Genomic DNA, 15,637 nt, shown 5'->3' on the forward strand with positions numbered 1-15,637 from the left:
AATGAGGAAGAGAGAATAGCGAGAGAGTGATGGAAGATAATGAGGAAGAGAGAGTAGCGAGAGAGTATTGGAAGATAATGAGGAAGAGAGAGTAGCGAGAGAGTATTGGAAGATAATGAGGAAGAGAGAATAGCGAGAGAGTGATGGAGAAATAAAAGATATACCTTGAGGCTGTTCATTAGCTCCTCCACTGTGTCTTTCCTCCATATGATTAGTTCCCTCCATAGTTGATCTGGGGTGTCACACACATACACACACACACAAACTATTACAGTGGTTGTATTTGGTCATTATAAGCTTATTCAACTTTATTTACACTTTCAGTCAAAGTGTTGTTGTTGACATTCTGTGTGTGTGTCCCATAGACTCTCTAGAACCCACCTACCAGCAGCTGCAGAGGATGAAGCTGGACAAGAGTCCGTTTGTGGTGGTGTGTGTGATTGGTCAGGAGCTGCTGACCGCTGGTTACCATGGAGCCTCGGTTGTGGTTCTGGAGGCAGGGCTAAAGATCGGCACATGCTCTCTGAAGGCAAGGGTGTGTGTGTGCGTGTGTGTGTGTGTGCGTGTGTGTGTGTGTGTGTGTGTGTGTGTGTGTGTGTGATGATCATTGAGTTTCTTCCCTCTTTCTGAAGCTCCGAGGTTCAGTGTTCTCTGCTCTCAGCTCCGCCTACTGGTCTCTAGGCAACGCAGAGAAGAGCACAGGATACATGCAGCAAGACCTGGAGGTCGCCAAGACTCTAGGTACACATATACCAGCCCTCACACACACATATACCAGCCCTCACACACACACACACACCAGCCCTCACACACACACACCAGCCCTCACACACACACACACACCAGCCCTCACACACACACACACCAGCCCGCACACACACACGCACTATTGGACGCAGACAGATACATACACTAGGTATTGGTGGAGAGAGAGAGAGATGCCGCTGTACGTGTGATTTAAGACTGCGATAACACACTGAGTAGAAGACAAGGCATTTTCTTTGGTAGCTAACACGAGTCATCAGGTCTCAAGCAAGATTTCTCATCATGTGAGTTTAGTTCACTGAACCACCTCCACTACAATTAACAGCATCTTTAAAAACCTTATGACCACACCCACCTCATCATGTCTTCCCAGGTGACCAATCAGGCGAGTGCCGGGCTCACGGGAACCTAGGGTCCGCCTACTTCTCCAAGGGCAACTACAGGGAGGCTTTAACCAATCACAGACATCAGCTGGTCCTCGCCATGAAACTCAAGGACAGAGAGGTACCTAGTGGTGTGTGTGTGATTGTTCCATTGTATACTTCTACTCTTTCCCCTTCTTTTATTCAGGAGCCATGCTGTTGTTCTCAGTCAGAGCAATGTGACAATGTAACAGTGTCTGCCCTTGAGCCACACCACCCACTCACTGTTTCTGACTGGAATACAGTGAGAATCAAGTCTCTGTGTTATGGTGAAGGAAGAAGTTCCATTATTTGTTCAACGTGACACCTTGCAGACCTGACTGTGTGTGAATGTCAGCACAGCTCTATGGTTGTACTGTATTCTCTGTGTGTTCTCATGTCATTGTGTATGGCTGGCTGTCTGGTTGGCTGTCTGGTTGGCTGGCTGGCTGACTGGCTGGCTGGCTGTCTGGCTGGCTGTCTGGTTGGCTGTCTGGTTGGCTGGCTGGCTGGCTGGTTGGCTGGCTGGCTGGCTAGCTGGCTGGCTGACTGGTTGGCTGGCTGGCTGACTGACTGGCTGTCTGGCTGACTGGTTGGCTGGCTGGCTGTCTGATTGGCTGTCTGGTTGGCTGGTTGGTTGGCTGACTGGTTGGCTGGCTGGTTTTTGAATATCGACTGTTTGTTTAATATTGTACAAAACATGCCTTTCAGGATGTTAACCTTGTTTATGCGTGTTCTGAATATGTTATGCAATTTGTGTGTGTGTGTGTGTGTGTGTGTGTGTGTGTGTGTGTGTGTGTGCAGTCATTTAAAGGCATCCTAGATGTCAAATCGACAAGACACCTGACAACAAGACGAATGTGTGCTTGAAACAGGCCCATTGTAGCGAAAGCAGTGTGTGTGTGTGTGTGTGTGTGTGTGTGTGTGTGTGTGTGTGTGTGTGTGTGTGTGTGTGTGAGTGTTAAGAGCTTTAGAGCTGAGGACATTGAGGTGTGAGTGAGAGAGGTTTACTGCATCTCCTCTCTCCAGTCAACACCACAGGTCCATAGCCTGAGGCAGTTTAAACACACATATCCATATTACTCTACACCTCCTCATCTCACCCACTGGGCTTTCCTTTTGTTTAAATTGTGTGTGTCTTTCTAAAATGCGTCATGTGGCCGTCTTAATGTGGGGTGATAGTAGCCTCAATGTTAGAGAGGCAGGCCACTCACAAGAGGGTAGTCAGTTCAAATATCAGGGCTGACAGGAAGTCTTACAAGAGTTTGTGTGTCTCTAGGCTGCGTCCAGTGCACTGAGCAGCCTTGGCCATGTATACACAGCGATAGCGGACTACCCTAACGCCCTGGCCAGCCATAAACAGTGTGTGCTGTTGGCACAGCAGACGCAATGCCCGCTGTCAGAGGCTCGCCAGCTGGGCAACATGGGAGCTGTCTACACCGCACTGGGAGACTTCACCAATGCTGTGCTGTGTCACCAGCAACACCTGGACATAGCTAAGGTATTTAACTAATGAACATACATACATACATACATACATACATACATACATACATACATACATACATACATACATAAACTCAGCAAAAAAAGAAATATCCTTTTTTCAGGACTCTGTCTTTCAAAGATAATTCGTAAAAATCCAAATAACTTCACAGATCTTCATTGTAAAGGATTTAAACACTGTTTCCCATGCTTGTTCAATGAACCATAAACAATTAATGAACATGCACCTGTGGAATGGTCGTGAAGACACTAACAGCTTACAGACGGTAGGCAATTAAGGTCACAGTTATGAAAACTTAGGACACTAAAGACGCCTTTCTACTGACTCTGAAAAACACCAAAAGAAAGATGCCCAGGGTCCCTGCTCATCTGCGCGAACGTGCCTTAGGCATGCTGCAAGGAGGCATGAGGACTGCAAATGTGGTCAGGGCAATAAATTGCAATGTCCGTAGTGTGAGACTCCTAAAACAGCTTTTCAGGGAGACGGGACAGACAGCTGATCGTCCTCGCAGTGGCAGACCACGTGTAACAACAACTGCACAGGATCGGTACATCCAAACATCACACCTGCGGGACAGGTACAGGATGGCAACAACAACTGCCCGAGTTACACCAGGAACGCACAATCCCTCCATCAGTGCTCAAACTGTCTGCAATAGGCTGAGAGAGGCTGGATTGAGGGCTTGTAGGCCTGTTGAAAGGCAGGTCCTCACCAGACATCACCAGCAAAAACGTCGCCTATGGGCACAAACCCACCGTCGCTTGGACCAGACAGGACCTGCAAGAAGTGCTCTTCACTGACGAGTCATGGTTTTGTCTCACCAGGGGTGATGGTCGGATTCGCATTTATCGTCGAAGGAATTAGCGTTACACCGATGCCTGAACTCTGGACCGGGATCAATTTGGAGATGGAGGGTCCGTCATGGTCTGGGGCGGTGTGTCACAGCATCATCGGACTGAGCTTGTTGTCATTGCAGGCAATCTCGACGCTGTGCGTTACAGGGAAGACATCCTTCTCCCTCATGTGGTACCCTTCCTGCAGGCTCATCCTGACATGACCCTTCACATTGACAATGCCACCAGCCATACTGCTCGTACTGTGCGTGATTTTTTGCAAGACAGGAATGGTAGTGTTCTGCCATGGCCAGCGAAGAGCCCAAATCTCAATCCCATTGAGCACGTCTGGGACCTGTTGAATTGGAGGGTGAGGGCTAGGGCCATTCCCCCCAGAAATGTCTGGGAACTTGCAGGTGCCTTGGTGGAAGAGTGGGGTAACATCTCACAACAACTGGAAAATCCATGAGGAGGAGATGCACTGCAGTACTTAATGCAGCTGGTGGCCACACCAGATACTGACAGTCACTTTTGATTTGGACTTCCCCCCTTTGTTCAGGGACACATTATTCTATTTCTGTTAGTCACATGTCTGTGGTACTTGTTCAGTTGTTGAATCTTATGTTCATACAAATATTCACACATGTTAAGTATGCTGAAAATAAACGCAGTTGACAGTGAGAGGAAGTTTATTTTTTTGCCGAGTTTACATACACACATGTATGAATGCACCAGGGTTGGGGTCAATTCTATGTCAATTCAGGAAGTGAACTGAATTTCATATATATATATATTTTTAATCTTCCATTTCAACTACTATTTATTCTATCCATCCTATCCATCCTATCTATTCTCAGTGTTCTGAAGTAAATCAACGTTAAAATGATCTAATGTGATCTGTAGACCCTAGGTAATGGGCGTGAGGAGGCGCGGGCGTACAGTAACCTGGGCAGTGCCCACCACAGCCAGAGAGACTTTGACAAGGCTGTGTCCTACCACACCCTGGTGCTGCAGCTGGCTCAGGAGCTGGAGGACAGGACCATACAGATGAGGGCTTATGCCGGCCTGGGACACGCTGCTCGCTGCATGCAGGTAGTAGACACACACACACACACACATGTTCACACACACACACACACATGTTCACACACACACACACACACATGTTCACACACACACACACACATGTTCACACACACACACACACACACACACACACACACACACACACACACACACACACACACACACACACACACACACACACACACACACACACACACACACACACACACACACACGTTCACACACACACACACACACACACACACGTTCACACACACACACACACACACACACACACACACACACACACACACACACACACACGTTCACACACACACACACACACACACACACACACACACACACACACACACACACACACACACACACACACACACACACACACACACACACACACACACACACACACACACACACACACACAGCGTAACTCCCTGTATGTTCTCCAGGACTTGGAAAGGGCAGGCCAGTACCACCAGCAGCAGCTGGACATAGCAGAGGAGCTGCAGGACAGAGCTGCAAAGGGACGCGCTTCGTCCAACCTGGGTAAGACATGATGACAGCGTCCTACTCTCTCTCTCTCTCTCTCTCTCTCAGATATTTATCTTCTCTGTGTTTCCCCCTTGGGACCAGAAGGTTGTAAATTGGATAGCTGTAACGATCCTCGTCCTCCTTGTCTGAAGAGGAGTAGGAAATATCGGACCAATGCGCAGCGTGGTACGTGTTCATGATGTTTATTTGCCAGAACACTGAAATACAAAATAACAACGTGAATAAACGAAACGAACGAAACGAGTCCCGTGTGGAACAAACACTGACACAGAAAAGGCTACCTAAGTATGATTCTCAATCAGAGACAACGAACGACACCTGCCTCTGATTGAGAACCATACCAGGCCAAACACATAACCACAACATAGAAAAAGGAACATAGACTACCCACCCCAACTCACGAACTGACCATACTAAAACAAAGACATAACAAAAGAACTAAGGTCAGAACGTGACAATACCATCACAGATAAAAGAGCTGTCCCCCAATGGCCTGACCAGTTCAATGCCACATCGACCAGCAGCATTAAGGAGAGAGGCCAGGGCTATAGAAAGAAGGACAACAGTACAGGCCTTTTTACAGATGGTCCTGGGCACTATAAACATATGTTCTTTGTTTAATATCTACATTCTATGATGCAGCATTGTTTTATTGAAGGGGTTTGTCCAATTACCCAGAGCTGTGTCCTATCACATGACTCCACTAGCGCCTCTCTGGCCAATCAACACTGATGTTTTATTAACAAGGTTTCGGGTTCTGCGAGCATGGCGAAATCTGAGACCAACTGAATCTGACCCCACTGCTGAGTGGACAATAACCTACCTACCTGTGTGTGTGTGTGTGTGTGTGTGTGTGTGTGTGTGTGTGTGTGTGTGTGTGTGTGTGTGTGTGTGTGTGTGTGTGTGTGTGTGTGTGTGTGTGTTTTACACTATGCATGTGCAGGACTGCTGTAGAGATCTATTTTTCTTAGTCTCTCTCTCTAAAAAAAAATACATCACATAATTTGACCATGTGTTACTGCTTATTTATATAAAATCTTTAAACTAATAAGGAACAGTTTATAAACAACTTAAATAGTTTTAAATCGTTCAAAGCACACCTTAATGATTGCTCCTGAGTGCCGCAGCGGTCTAAGGCACTGCATCTCAGTGCTAGAGGCAACACTACAGACACCCTGGTTCGATTCCAGGCTGTATCACAATGGGCAGTGATTGGGAGTTCCATAGGGCGGCGCACAATTGGCCCAGCGTCGCATGGGTTTGGCTGGTGTAGGCTGTAATTGTAAATAAGAATTTGTTCTTAACTAACTTGCCTAGTTAAACAAAGGTTAAATCCATAAAAATAAAGTGTTATCAGTTTAAAGTGATATTTTATGGAATCCATCTGACAGTTCAAGTAGGTCATTGGCTGAAGGAGTCTAGTAGAACTCCTTAGTGGTTTGTGACTGGGCCATTTAAAGCTTCATTACCAAGTTAGCAGGCTGAAGCTGGTTGGGGATTTGGTCATGTCTGAAGGCTTGCCCAACACCTAGATAACCTAGGACCGTATCAGCACACACAAACATCCCAGTGTGTAGAATAGGGGTGCAACTCTCCCTATAAGCTTCCAGTGCTGCCTCAGCCAAACAGACTGTTATAGGATCTCTTGTGACATTACTTCTAATCCGTTAACTGCTGGCTATCTCAGAGCTGCTGGGGAATACCAAAGCCTTATCGCCACTAACATGCCCCCTGGCACCGCCAGGTGTGTGTGTGTGTGTGTGTGTGCATGCACATGTTCTGGGAGGATGCCTGACCCCAAGGGGGTTAATGTGCACTTGTATTCCTGCAGACTCTGCAGGTTCCTCTGTAATCCTCTTATCTCTGCACCCCTGATGGGGCAGCTCTCCTTTTCCTAATACATACATTTTTTATTTTACCTTTATTTTACTAGGCAAGTCAGTTAAGAACAAATTCTTATTTTCAATGACGGCCTAGGAACAGTGGGTTAACTGCCTGTTCAAGGGCAGAACGACAGATTTTGTACCTTGTCAGCTCGGGGATTTGAACTTGCAACCTTTCGGTTACGAGTCCAATGCTCTAACCACTAGGCTACCCTGCCATACATACATACATGAACAAGCACACACACACCTGAAAACGCTTACTTGCGCTACATACACCATCATCATCCACATACCTCTTCAATGATAACATAGTTCTATTCCAAGAGTGTCAGTGTTTTAGCTGTTGGTTTTCAGGCAGGCTAGTTCAAGGCAGTCCATAGAGCTCAGTGTGAGGTTCTGTCTTTGGTAGTGGAGAAAACATACACTGTCAGTGGGTTATGGGGTTACATTGGGGTTACATGGGATCACATTTCACGCTTACTGAATCAGGCTCTCACTCTCTCACTCACACACTCACACACACAAACACACACACACAGACACAGACTAGATAACGTTTAGGACACAACGTTGGCCAACTTTCAGATAGAATTATGTAGAACCATGGCCAGGTGTTTTGAGTAGGGGATGCTAACGGGAAACTTTTTTAGTGTTTTAGTTTACTACCTTATGCTCATTGAGCGTGGGAATTGCACTCTACAAATGTATTATTCTAATAAAAATCACTCCATGCATCTATCATTGCATTTGCAGACTAACAGTAAGACAGATCCTGAGTAGTCTATAGGTCTAGGAATAGATTCAGAGGTCTAACATTAAGATACAGTTCCTAATGTGATGAGTAGTCTAGGTCTAGGAATAGATTCAGAGGTCTAACATTAAGATACAGTTCCTAATGTGATGAGTAGTCTAGGTCTAGGAATAGATTCAGAGGTCTAACATTAAGATACAGTTCCTAATGTGATGAGTAGTCTAGGTCTAGGAATAGATTCAGAGGTCTAACATTAAGATACAGTTCCTAATGTGATGAGTAGTCTAGGTCTAGGAATAGATTCAGAGGTCTAACATTAAGATACAGTTCCTAATGTGATGAGTAGTCTATAGGTCTAGGAATAGATTCAGAGGTCTAACATTAAGATACAGTTCCTAATGTGATGAGTAGTCTAGGTCTAGGAATAGATTCAGAGGTCTAACATTAAGATACAGTTCCTAATGTGATGAGTAGTCTAGGTCTAGGAATAGATTCAGAGGTCTAACATTAACATACAGTTCCTAATGTGATGAGTAGTCTAGGTCTAGGAATAGATTCAGAGGTCTAACATTAAGATACAGTTCCTAATGTGATGAGTAGTCTATAGGTCTAGGAATAGATTCAGAGGTCTAACAGTAAGATACAGTTCCTAATGTGATGAGTAGTCTAGGTCTAGGAATAGATTCAGAGGTCTAACATTAAGATACAGTTCCTAATGTGATGAGTAGTCTAGGTCTAGGAATAGATTCAGAGGTCTAACATTAACATACAGTTCCTAATGTGATGAGTAGTCTAGGTCTAGGAATAGATTCAGAGGTCTAACATTAAGATACAGTTCCTAATGTGATGAGTAGTCTATAGGTCTAGGAATAGATTCAGAGGTCTAACATTAACATACAGTTCCTAATGTGATGAGTAGTCTAGGTCTAGGAATAGATTCAGAGGTCTAACATTAAGATACAGTTCCTAATGTGATGAGTAGTCTAGGTCTAGGAATAGATTCAGAGGTCTAACATTAAGATACAGTTCCTAATGTGATGAGTAGTCTAGGTCTAGGAATAGATTCAGAGGTCTAACATTAAGATACAGTTCCTAATGTGATGAGTAGTCTAGGTCTAGGAATAGATTCAGAGGTCTAACATTAAGATACAGTTCCTAATGTGATGAGTAGTCTATAGGTCTAGGAATAGATTCAGAGGCCTAACATTAAGATACAGTTCCTAATGTGATGAGTAGTCTAGGTCTAGGAATAGATTCAGAGGTCTAACATTAAGATACAGTTCCTAATGTGATGAGTAGTCTATAGGTCTAGGAATAGATTCAGAGGCCTAACATTAAGATACAGTTCCTAATGTGATGAGTAGTGTAGGTCTAGGAATAGATTCAGAGGTCTAACATTAAGATACAGTTCCTAATGTGATGAGTAGTCTAGGTCTAGGAATAGATTCAGAGGTCTAACATTAAGATACAGTTCCTAATGTGATGAGTAGTCTAGGTCTAGGAATAGATTCAGAGGTCTAACATTAAGATACAGTTCCTAATGTGATGAGTAGTCTATAGGTCTAGGAATAGATTCAGAGGTCTAACATTAAGATACAGTTCCTAATGTGATGAGTAGTCTAGGTCTAGGAATAGATTCAGAGGTCTAACATTAAGATACAGTTCCTAATGTGATGAGTAGTCTAGGTCTAGGAATAGATTCAGAGGTCTAACAGTAAGATACAGTTCCTAATGTGATGAGTAGTCTAGGTCTAGGAATAGATTCAGAGGTCTAACATTAAGATACAGTTCCTAATGTGATGAGTAGTCTAGGAATAGATTCAGAGGTCTAACATTAAGATACAGTTCCTAATGTGATGAGTAGTCTAGGTCTAGGAATAGATTCAGAGGTCTAACATTAAGATACAGTTCCTAATGTGATGAGTAGTCTAGGTCTAGGAATAGATTCAGAGGTCTAACATTAAGATACAGTTCCTAATGTGATGAGTAGTGTAGGTCTAGGAATAGATTCAGAGGTCTAACATTAAGATACAGTTCCTAATGTGATGAGTAGTCTAGGTCTAGGAATAGATTCAGAGGTCTAACATTAAGATACAGTTCCTAATGTGATGAGTAGTCTAGGTCTAGGAATAGATTCAGAGGTCTAACAGTAAGATACAGTTCCTAATGTGATGAGTAGTCTAGGATAGATTCGGGAGGCCTAACAGTAGTAAATGTAGTCTCCTTTAATTAAGCACATGACTGTTTGTGTCATGTCTTGTTATGTCTGTTCCTGTCCTTTCTCTTCACTCTCTCTCTCTGCTGGTCTTTTTAGGTTACCTTCTCTGTCTCTCATTCTTCAGCTGTTCTACATTTCCCCTAACTAGCTCATTCTCTCTTTCCCCACCTGTTCTCTCTTCCCCCTCTGATTAGGTCTCTATTTCTTTCTCTGTTCCTGCTACTTTCAGTGTCTGATTCTTGTTTGTGTTTTTTGATGCCAGAAGCAAGCTGTCGTCTCGTTTGCTTCCACCTTGTCCTGTCCTGTCGGAGTCTGCCTGGCAGGTGCCACCTGCACTATACTAACGTTCTTTTTGTTCCGCTGACAACGTTGGAAGAGGATTTATGCCATTCCTGTTTTTTCATTAAAGAACTCTGTTTTCTGTTAAAACCGCTTTTGGGTCTTCACTCAAGTTCATAACAGAAGAATCAGACCAAGAATGGACCCAGCGGCTCCGGACCCTTTTCACTCCGCCGTCGAGATCCAGGGAGCGATGCTAGGCAGACACGAGGAGGAATTGTCTGCTGCTCGACATGCCGTTGAGACCCTGGCCGTCCAAGTCTCCGACCTCACAAGACAGGTTCACCAACTCCACCTCGATCCACCGCCCACTTCCAGGGTTTCCGAGTCTCCGGAGCCCAGGATCAACAACCCGCCGTGTTACTCTGGGGAGCCCACTGAGTGCCGCTCATTCCTCACTCAGTGTGATGTGGTGTTCTCTCTCCAGCCCAACACTTACTCCAGGAGCGCAGCCCGCATCGCCTACGTCATTTCTCTCCTTACCGGACGGGCGCGTGAGTGGGGCACGGCAGTCTGGGAGGCGAGGGCTGAGTGTATTAACCAGTATCAAGACTTTAAGGAGGAGATGATACGGGTTTTTGACCGTTCTGTTTTTGGGGAGGAGGCTTCCAGGGCCCTGTCTTCCCTATGTCAGGGGAATCGATCCATAACGGATTATTCTATTGAGTTTCGCACTCTCGCTGCCTCAAGTGACTGGAACGAGCCGGCTTTGCTCGCTCGTTTTCTGGAGGGTCTCCTCGTCGAGGTTAAGGACGAGATCCTCTCCCGGGAGGTTCCTTCCAGTCTGGACTCCTTAATAGCTCTCGCTATTCGCATAGAGCGACGGTTTGATCTTCGTCGCCGAGCTCGAGGAAGGGAGCTCGCGTTCTCCGCTGCTCCCCTCTCCACATCACTGCCACCTGCCGCATCACTGCCACCCTCCTCCGCCGGCTCAGATGCTGAGCCTATGCAGCTGGGGGGTATCCACATCTCGGCCAAGGAGAAGGAACGGAGAATCACCAATCGCCTCTGTCTCTACTGCGGCTCCGCTGGTCATTTTGTCACCTCATGTCCAGTAAAAGCCAGAGCTCATCAGTAAGAGGAGGGCTACTGGTGAGCGCAACTACTCAGGCCTCTCCTTCTGTATCACGCACTACTTTTCCGGTCCATCTCCGCTGGCCCGGTTCATCTGCTTCCTGCAGTGCCTTGATAGACTCTGGGGCGGAGGGCTGTTTTATGGACGAGACCTGGGCTCGGGAACATGACATTCCTCTCAGACAGTTAGGGGAGCCCACGGCCTTGTTCGCTTTAGATGGTAGTTCTCTCCCCAAGATTCAGCGTGAGACGCTGCCTTTAACCCTCACTGTCTCTGGTAATCATAGCGAAACCATTTCTTTTTTAATTTTTCGTTCACCTTTTACACCTGTTGTTTTGGGTCATCCCTGGCTAGTGCGCCATAACCCTTCTATTAATTGGTCTAGTAATACTATCCTATCCTGGAATGTTTCTTGTCATGTAACCTGTTTAATGTCTGCTATCCCTCCTGTTTCCTCTGTCTCTACTTCACAGGAGGAGCCTGGCGATTTGACAGGGGTGCCGGAGGAGTATCACGATCTGCGCACGGTGTTCAGTCGTTCCAAGGCCACTTCTCTCCCTCCACACCGGTCGTATGACTGTAGTATTGATCTCCTTCCGGGAACTACTCCCCCGGGGTAGATTATACTCTCTGTCGGCTCCCGAACGTAAGGCTCTCGAGGATTATTTGTCGGTTTCGCTCAACGCCGGTACCATTGTCTCCTCCTCCTCTCCCGCCGGAGCGGGGTTTTTTTTTGTTCAGAAGAAGGACGGGTCCCTGCGCCCATGCGTGGATTATCGAGGGCTGAATGACATAACAGTTAAGAATCGTTATCCGCTTCCTCTTATGTCTTCAGCCTTCGAGATCCTGCAGGGAGCCAGGTTTTTCACCAAATTGGACCTTCGTAACGCCTACCATCTCGTGCGCATCAGGGAGGGGACGAGTGGAAGACGGCGTTTAACACTCCGTTAGGGCACTTTGAATACCGGGTTCTTCCTTTCGGCCTCGTTAACGCTCCAGCTGTCTTTCAGGCACTAGTTAACGACGTCCTGAGAGACATGCTGAACATTTTTGTTTTCGTTTACATGGATGATATCCTGATTTTTTCTCCGTCTCTCTCGATTCATGTTCAGCACGTGCGACGCGTCCTCCAGCGCCTTTTGGAGAACTGTCTTTATGTGAAGGCTGAGAAGTGCATTTTTCATGCCGCCTCTGTCCCTTTTCTCGGTTCCGTTATTTCCGCTGAGGGCATTAAGATGGATCCCGCTAAGGTCCAGGCTGTCATTGATTGGCCCGTTCCTAAGTCACGCGTCGAGCTGCAGCGCTTTCTGGGCTTCGCTAATTTCTATCGTCGTTTCATCCGTAATTTCGGTCAGGTGGCAGCTCCCCTCACAGCCCTTACTTCTGTTAAGACGTGCTTTAAGTGGTCCGTTTCCGCCCAGGGAGCTTTTGATCTTCTTAAGAATCGTTTTACATCCGCTCCTATTCTTGTTACACCTGACATCTCTAGCCAGTTTGTTGTTGAGGTTGACGCGTCAGAGGTGGGCGTGGGAGCCATTCTTTCTCAGCACTCTCTCTCTGACGGCAAGGTCCATCCTTGCGCGTTTTTCTCTCATCGCTTATCGCCGTCAGAACGTAACTATGATGTTGGTAATCGCGAACTGCTCGCCATCCGCTTAGCCCTAGGCGAATGGCGACAGTGGTTGGAGGGGGCGACCGTTCCTTTTGTCGTTTGGACTGACCATAGGAACCTTGAGTACATCCGTTCAGCCAAACGACTTAATGCGCGTCAGGCTCGTTGGGCTCTGTTTTTCGCTCGTTTCGAGTTTGTTATTTCTTATCGTCCGGGCTCAAAAACACCAAGCCTGATGCTTTATCTCGTCTCTTCAGTTCTGAGGTCTCCACCGACCCCGAGGGGATTCTCCCTGACGGGCGTGTTGTCGGGTTGACTGTCTGGGGAATTGAGAGGCAGGTAAAGCAAGCACTCGCTCACACTCCGTCGCCGCGAGCTTGTCCTAGGAACCTTCTGTTCGTTCCCGTTCCTACTCGTCCGGCCGTTCTTCAGTGGGCCCACTCTGCCAAGTTAGCCGGCCACCCCGGCGTTCGGGGTACGCTCGCTTCCATTCGCCAGCGTTTCTGGTGGCCCACTCGGGAACGTGACGCGCGTCGATTTGTCGCCGCTTGTTCTGTCTAGCGCAGACTAAATCTGGGAACTCTCCTCCTGCCGGCCGTCTCAGACCGCTTCCCATTCCCTCTCGACCGTGGTCTCACATCGCTTTAGATTTTATCACCGGACTGCCTTCATCAGCGGGGAAGACAGTTATTCTTACGGTTGTCGATAGATTCTCTAAGGCGGCTCATTTCATTCCTCTCGCTAAGCTCCCTTCTGCTAAGGAGACGGCTCAGATCATTATCGAGAATGTTTTCCGAATTCATGGCCTTCCGTCTGACGTCGTTTCCGACAGAGGCCCGCAGTTCACGTCTCAATTTTGGAGGGAGTTTTGCCGTTTGATTGGGGCTTCCGTCAGTCTCTCGTCCGGCTTTCATCCCCAGTCTAACGGTCAAGCCGAACGGGCCAATCAGACTGTTGGTCGCATTTTACGCAGTCTTTCTTTTCGTAACCCTGCGTCTTGGTCAGAACAGCTCCCCTGGGCAGAGTACGCCCACAACTCGCTTCCCTCGTCTGCTACCGGTCTATCCCCTTTTCAGTGTAGCCTCGGGTACCAGCCTCCGCTGTTCTCATCTCAGCTCGCCGAGTCCTGCGTTCCCTCCGCTCAGGCTTTTGTCCAGCGTTGCGAGCGCACCTGGAAGGGGGTCAGGTCGGCACTTTGCCGTAATAGGGCGCAGACTGTGAGGGCCGCTAATAAGCGTAGGACCAAGAGTCCTAGATATTGTTGCGGTCAGAGAGTATGGCTCTCCACTCAGAACCTTCCCCTTAAGACAGCTTCGCAAGTTGGCCCCGCGGTTCATTGGTCCGTTCCGTATTTCCCAGGTCATTAATCCTGTCGCAGTGCGACTTCTTCTCCCGCGCTATCTTCGTCGCGTTCACCCGGTCTTCCATGTCTCCTGTGTTAAGCCCGTTCTTCGCGCCCCCGCTCGTCCCTCCCCCCATCCTTGTCGAGGGCGCACCCATCTACAGGGTTCGTAAGATTTTGGACATGCGCCCTCGGGGCCGTGGTCATCAGTACCTAGTGGATTGGGAGGGGTACGGTCCTGAGGAGAGGAGTTGGGTTCCCTCTCGGGACGTGCTGGACCGTTCGCTGATCGATGATTTCCTCCGTTGCCGCCAGGTTTCCTCCTCGAGTGCGCCAGGAGGCGCTCGGTGAGTGGGGGGGTACTGTCATGTCTTGTTATGTCTGTTCCTGTCCTTTCTCTTCACTCTCTCTCTCTGCTGGTCTTTTTAGGTTACCTTCTCTGTCTCTCATTCTTCAGCTGTTCTACATTTCCCCTAACTAGCTCATTCTCTCTTTCCCCACCTGTTCTCTCTTCCCCCTCTGATTAGGTCTCTATTTCTTTCTCTGTTCCTGCTACTTTCAGTGTCTGATTCTTGTTTGTGTTTTTTGATGCCAGAAGCAAGCTGTCGTCTCGTTTGCTTCCACCTTGTCCTGTCCTGTCGGAGTCTGCCTGGCAGGTGCCACCTGCACTATACTAACGTTCTTTTTGTTCCGCTGACAACGTTGGAAGAGGATTTATGCCATTCCTGTTTTTTCATTAAAGAACTCTGTTTTCTGTTAAAACCGCTTTTGGGTCTTCACTCAAGTTCATAACAGTTTGTTTGTAAAAAACTACCGTTCTGGACCAATCGCTGAGATCTGAGATCCGCGCCAGGGGTAAACGTTGCCCGTTTAAAAATGCATTTCATGCAATTCTACATCAGAAAAAAAATCTGTGTACCACAAAAATGACTGAAATGAACTGAGATCAATAAAAAATGGTACAATCTAGAGACAGAAAGAGGAGAGACAGAGTACAATATGAAGTCCATCTATCCTGGTGGAGGAAATTATAGTCCTTCAAGACTCACCCAATAGTAGACTCACCCAATAGTAGACTCACCCAATAGTAGACTCACCCAATAGTAGACTCACCCAATAATAAAGTAAGAGAAGCATGGGATTCTGGGAATATGTGCATTTAACGGCATGGCAGATGCTCTCTGCTGGTCACTCAATATTGGGAAATGATTTTGGTAGCCTAACTACAAACAGATTACAATCTTTTCAACAGTTTGATTTCCAAGCGTTG

The 15,637-nt window shown here is 47.0% G+C and overlaps 1 protein-coding gene across 5 annotated transcripts in view; it reads left to right on the forward strand.

The window, feature by feature from the left end:
* The window catches only part of LOC135548251 (tetratricopeptide repeat protein 28-like), a 153,649-nt gene that overhangs the window by 72,030 nt on the left and 65,982 nt on the right, over positions 1 to 15,637 (forward strand). For 3 of the 5 annotated variants that reach the window (XM_064977641.1, XM_064977644.1, XM_064977642.1), the window contains exons 4-9: positions 366 to 535; positions 633 to 741; positions 1,139 to 1,269; positions 2,446 to 2,667; positions 4,410 to 4,598; positions 5,042 to 5,138. In XM_064977641.1, the coding sequence (XP_064833713.1) occupies positions 366 to 535; positions 633 to 741; positions 1,139 to 1,269; positions 2,446 to 2,667; positions 4,410 to 4,598; positions 5,042 to 5,138 (918 nt within the window). The remainder of the gene's footprint in view (positions 1 to 365; positions 536 to 632; positions 742 to 1,138; positions 1,270 to 2,445; positions 2,668 to 4,409; positions 4,599 to 5,041; positions 5,139 to 15,637) is intronic. The other 2 variants (XM_064977643.1, XM_064977646.1) reach the window with 1 other exon arrangement.

The sequence above is a fragment of the Oncorhynchus masou genome, chromosome 11, assembly GCF_036934945.1.
Source record: "Oncorhynchus masou masou isolate Uvic2021 chromosome 11, UVic_Omas_1.1, whole genome shotgun sequence".
Lineage (NCBI taxonomy): Eukaryota > Metazoa > Chordata > Actinopteri > Salmoniformes > Salmonidae > Oncorhynchus > Oncorhynchus masou.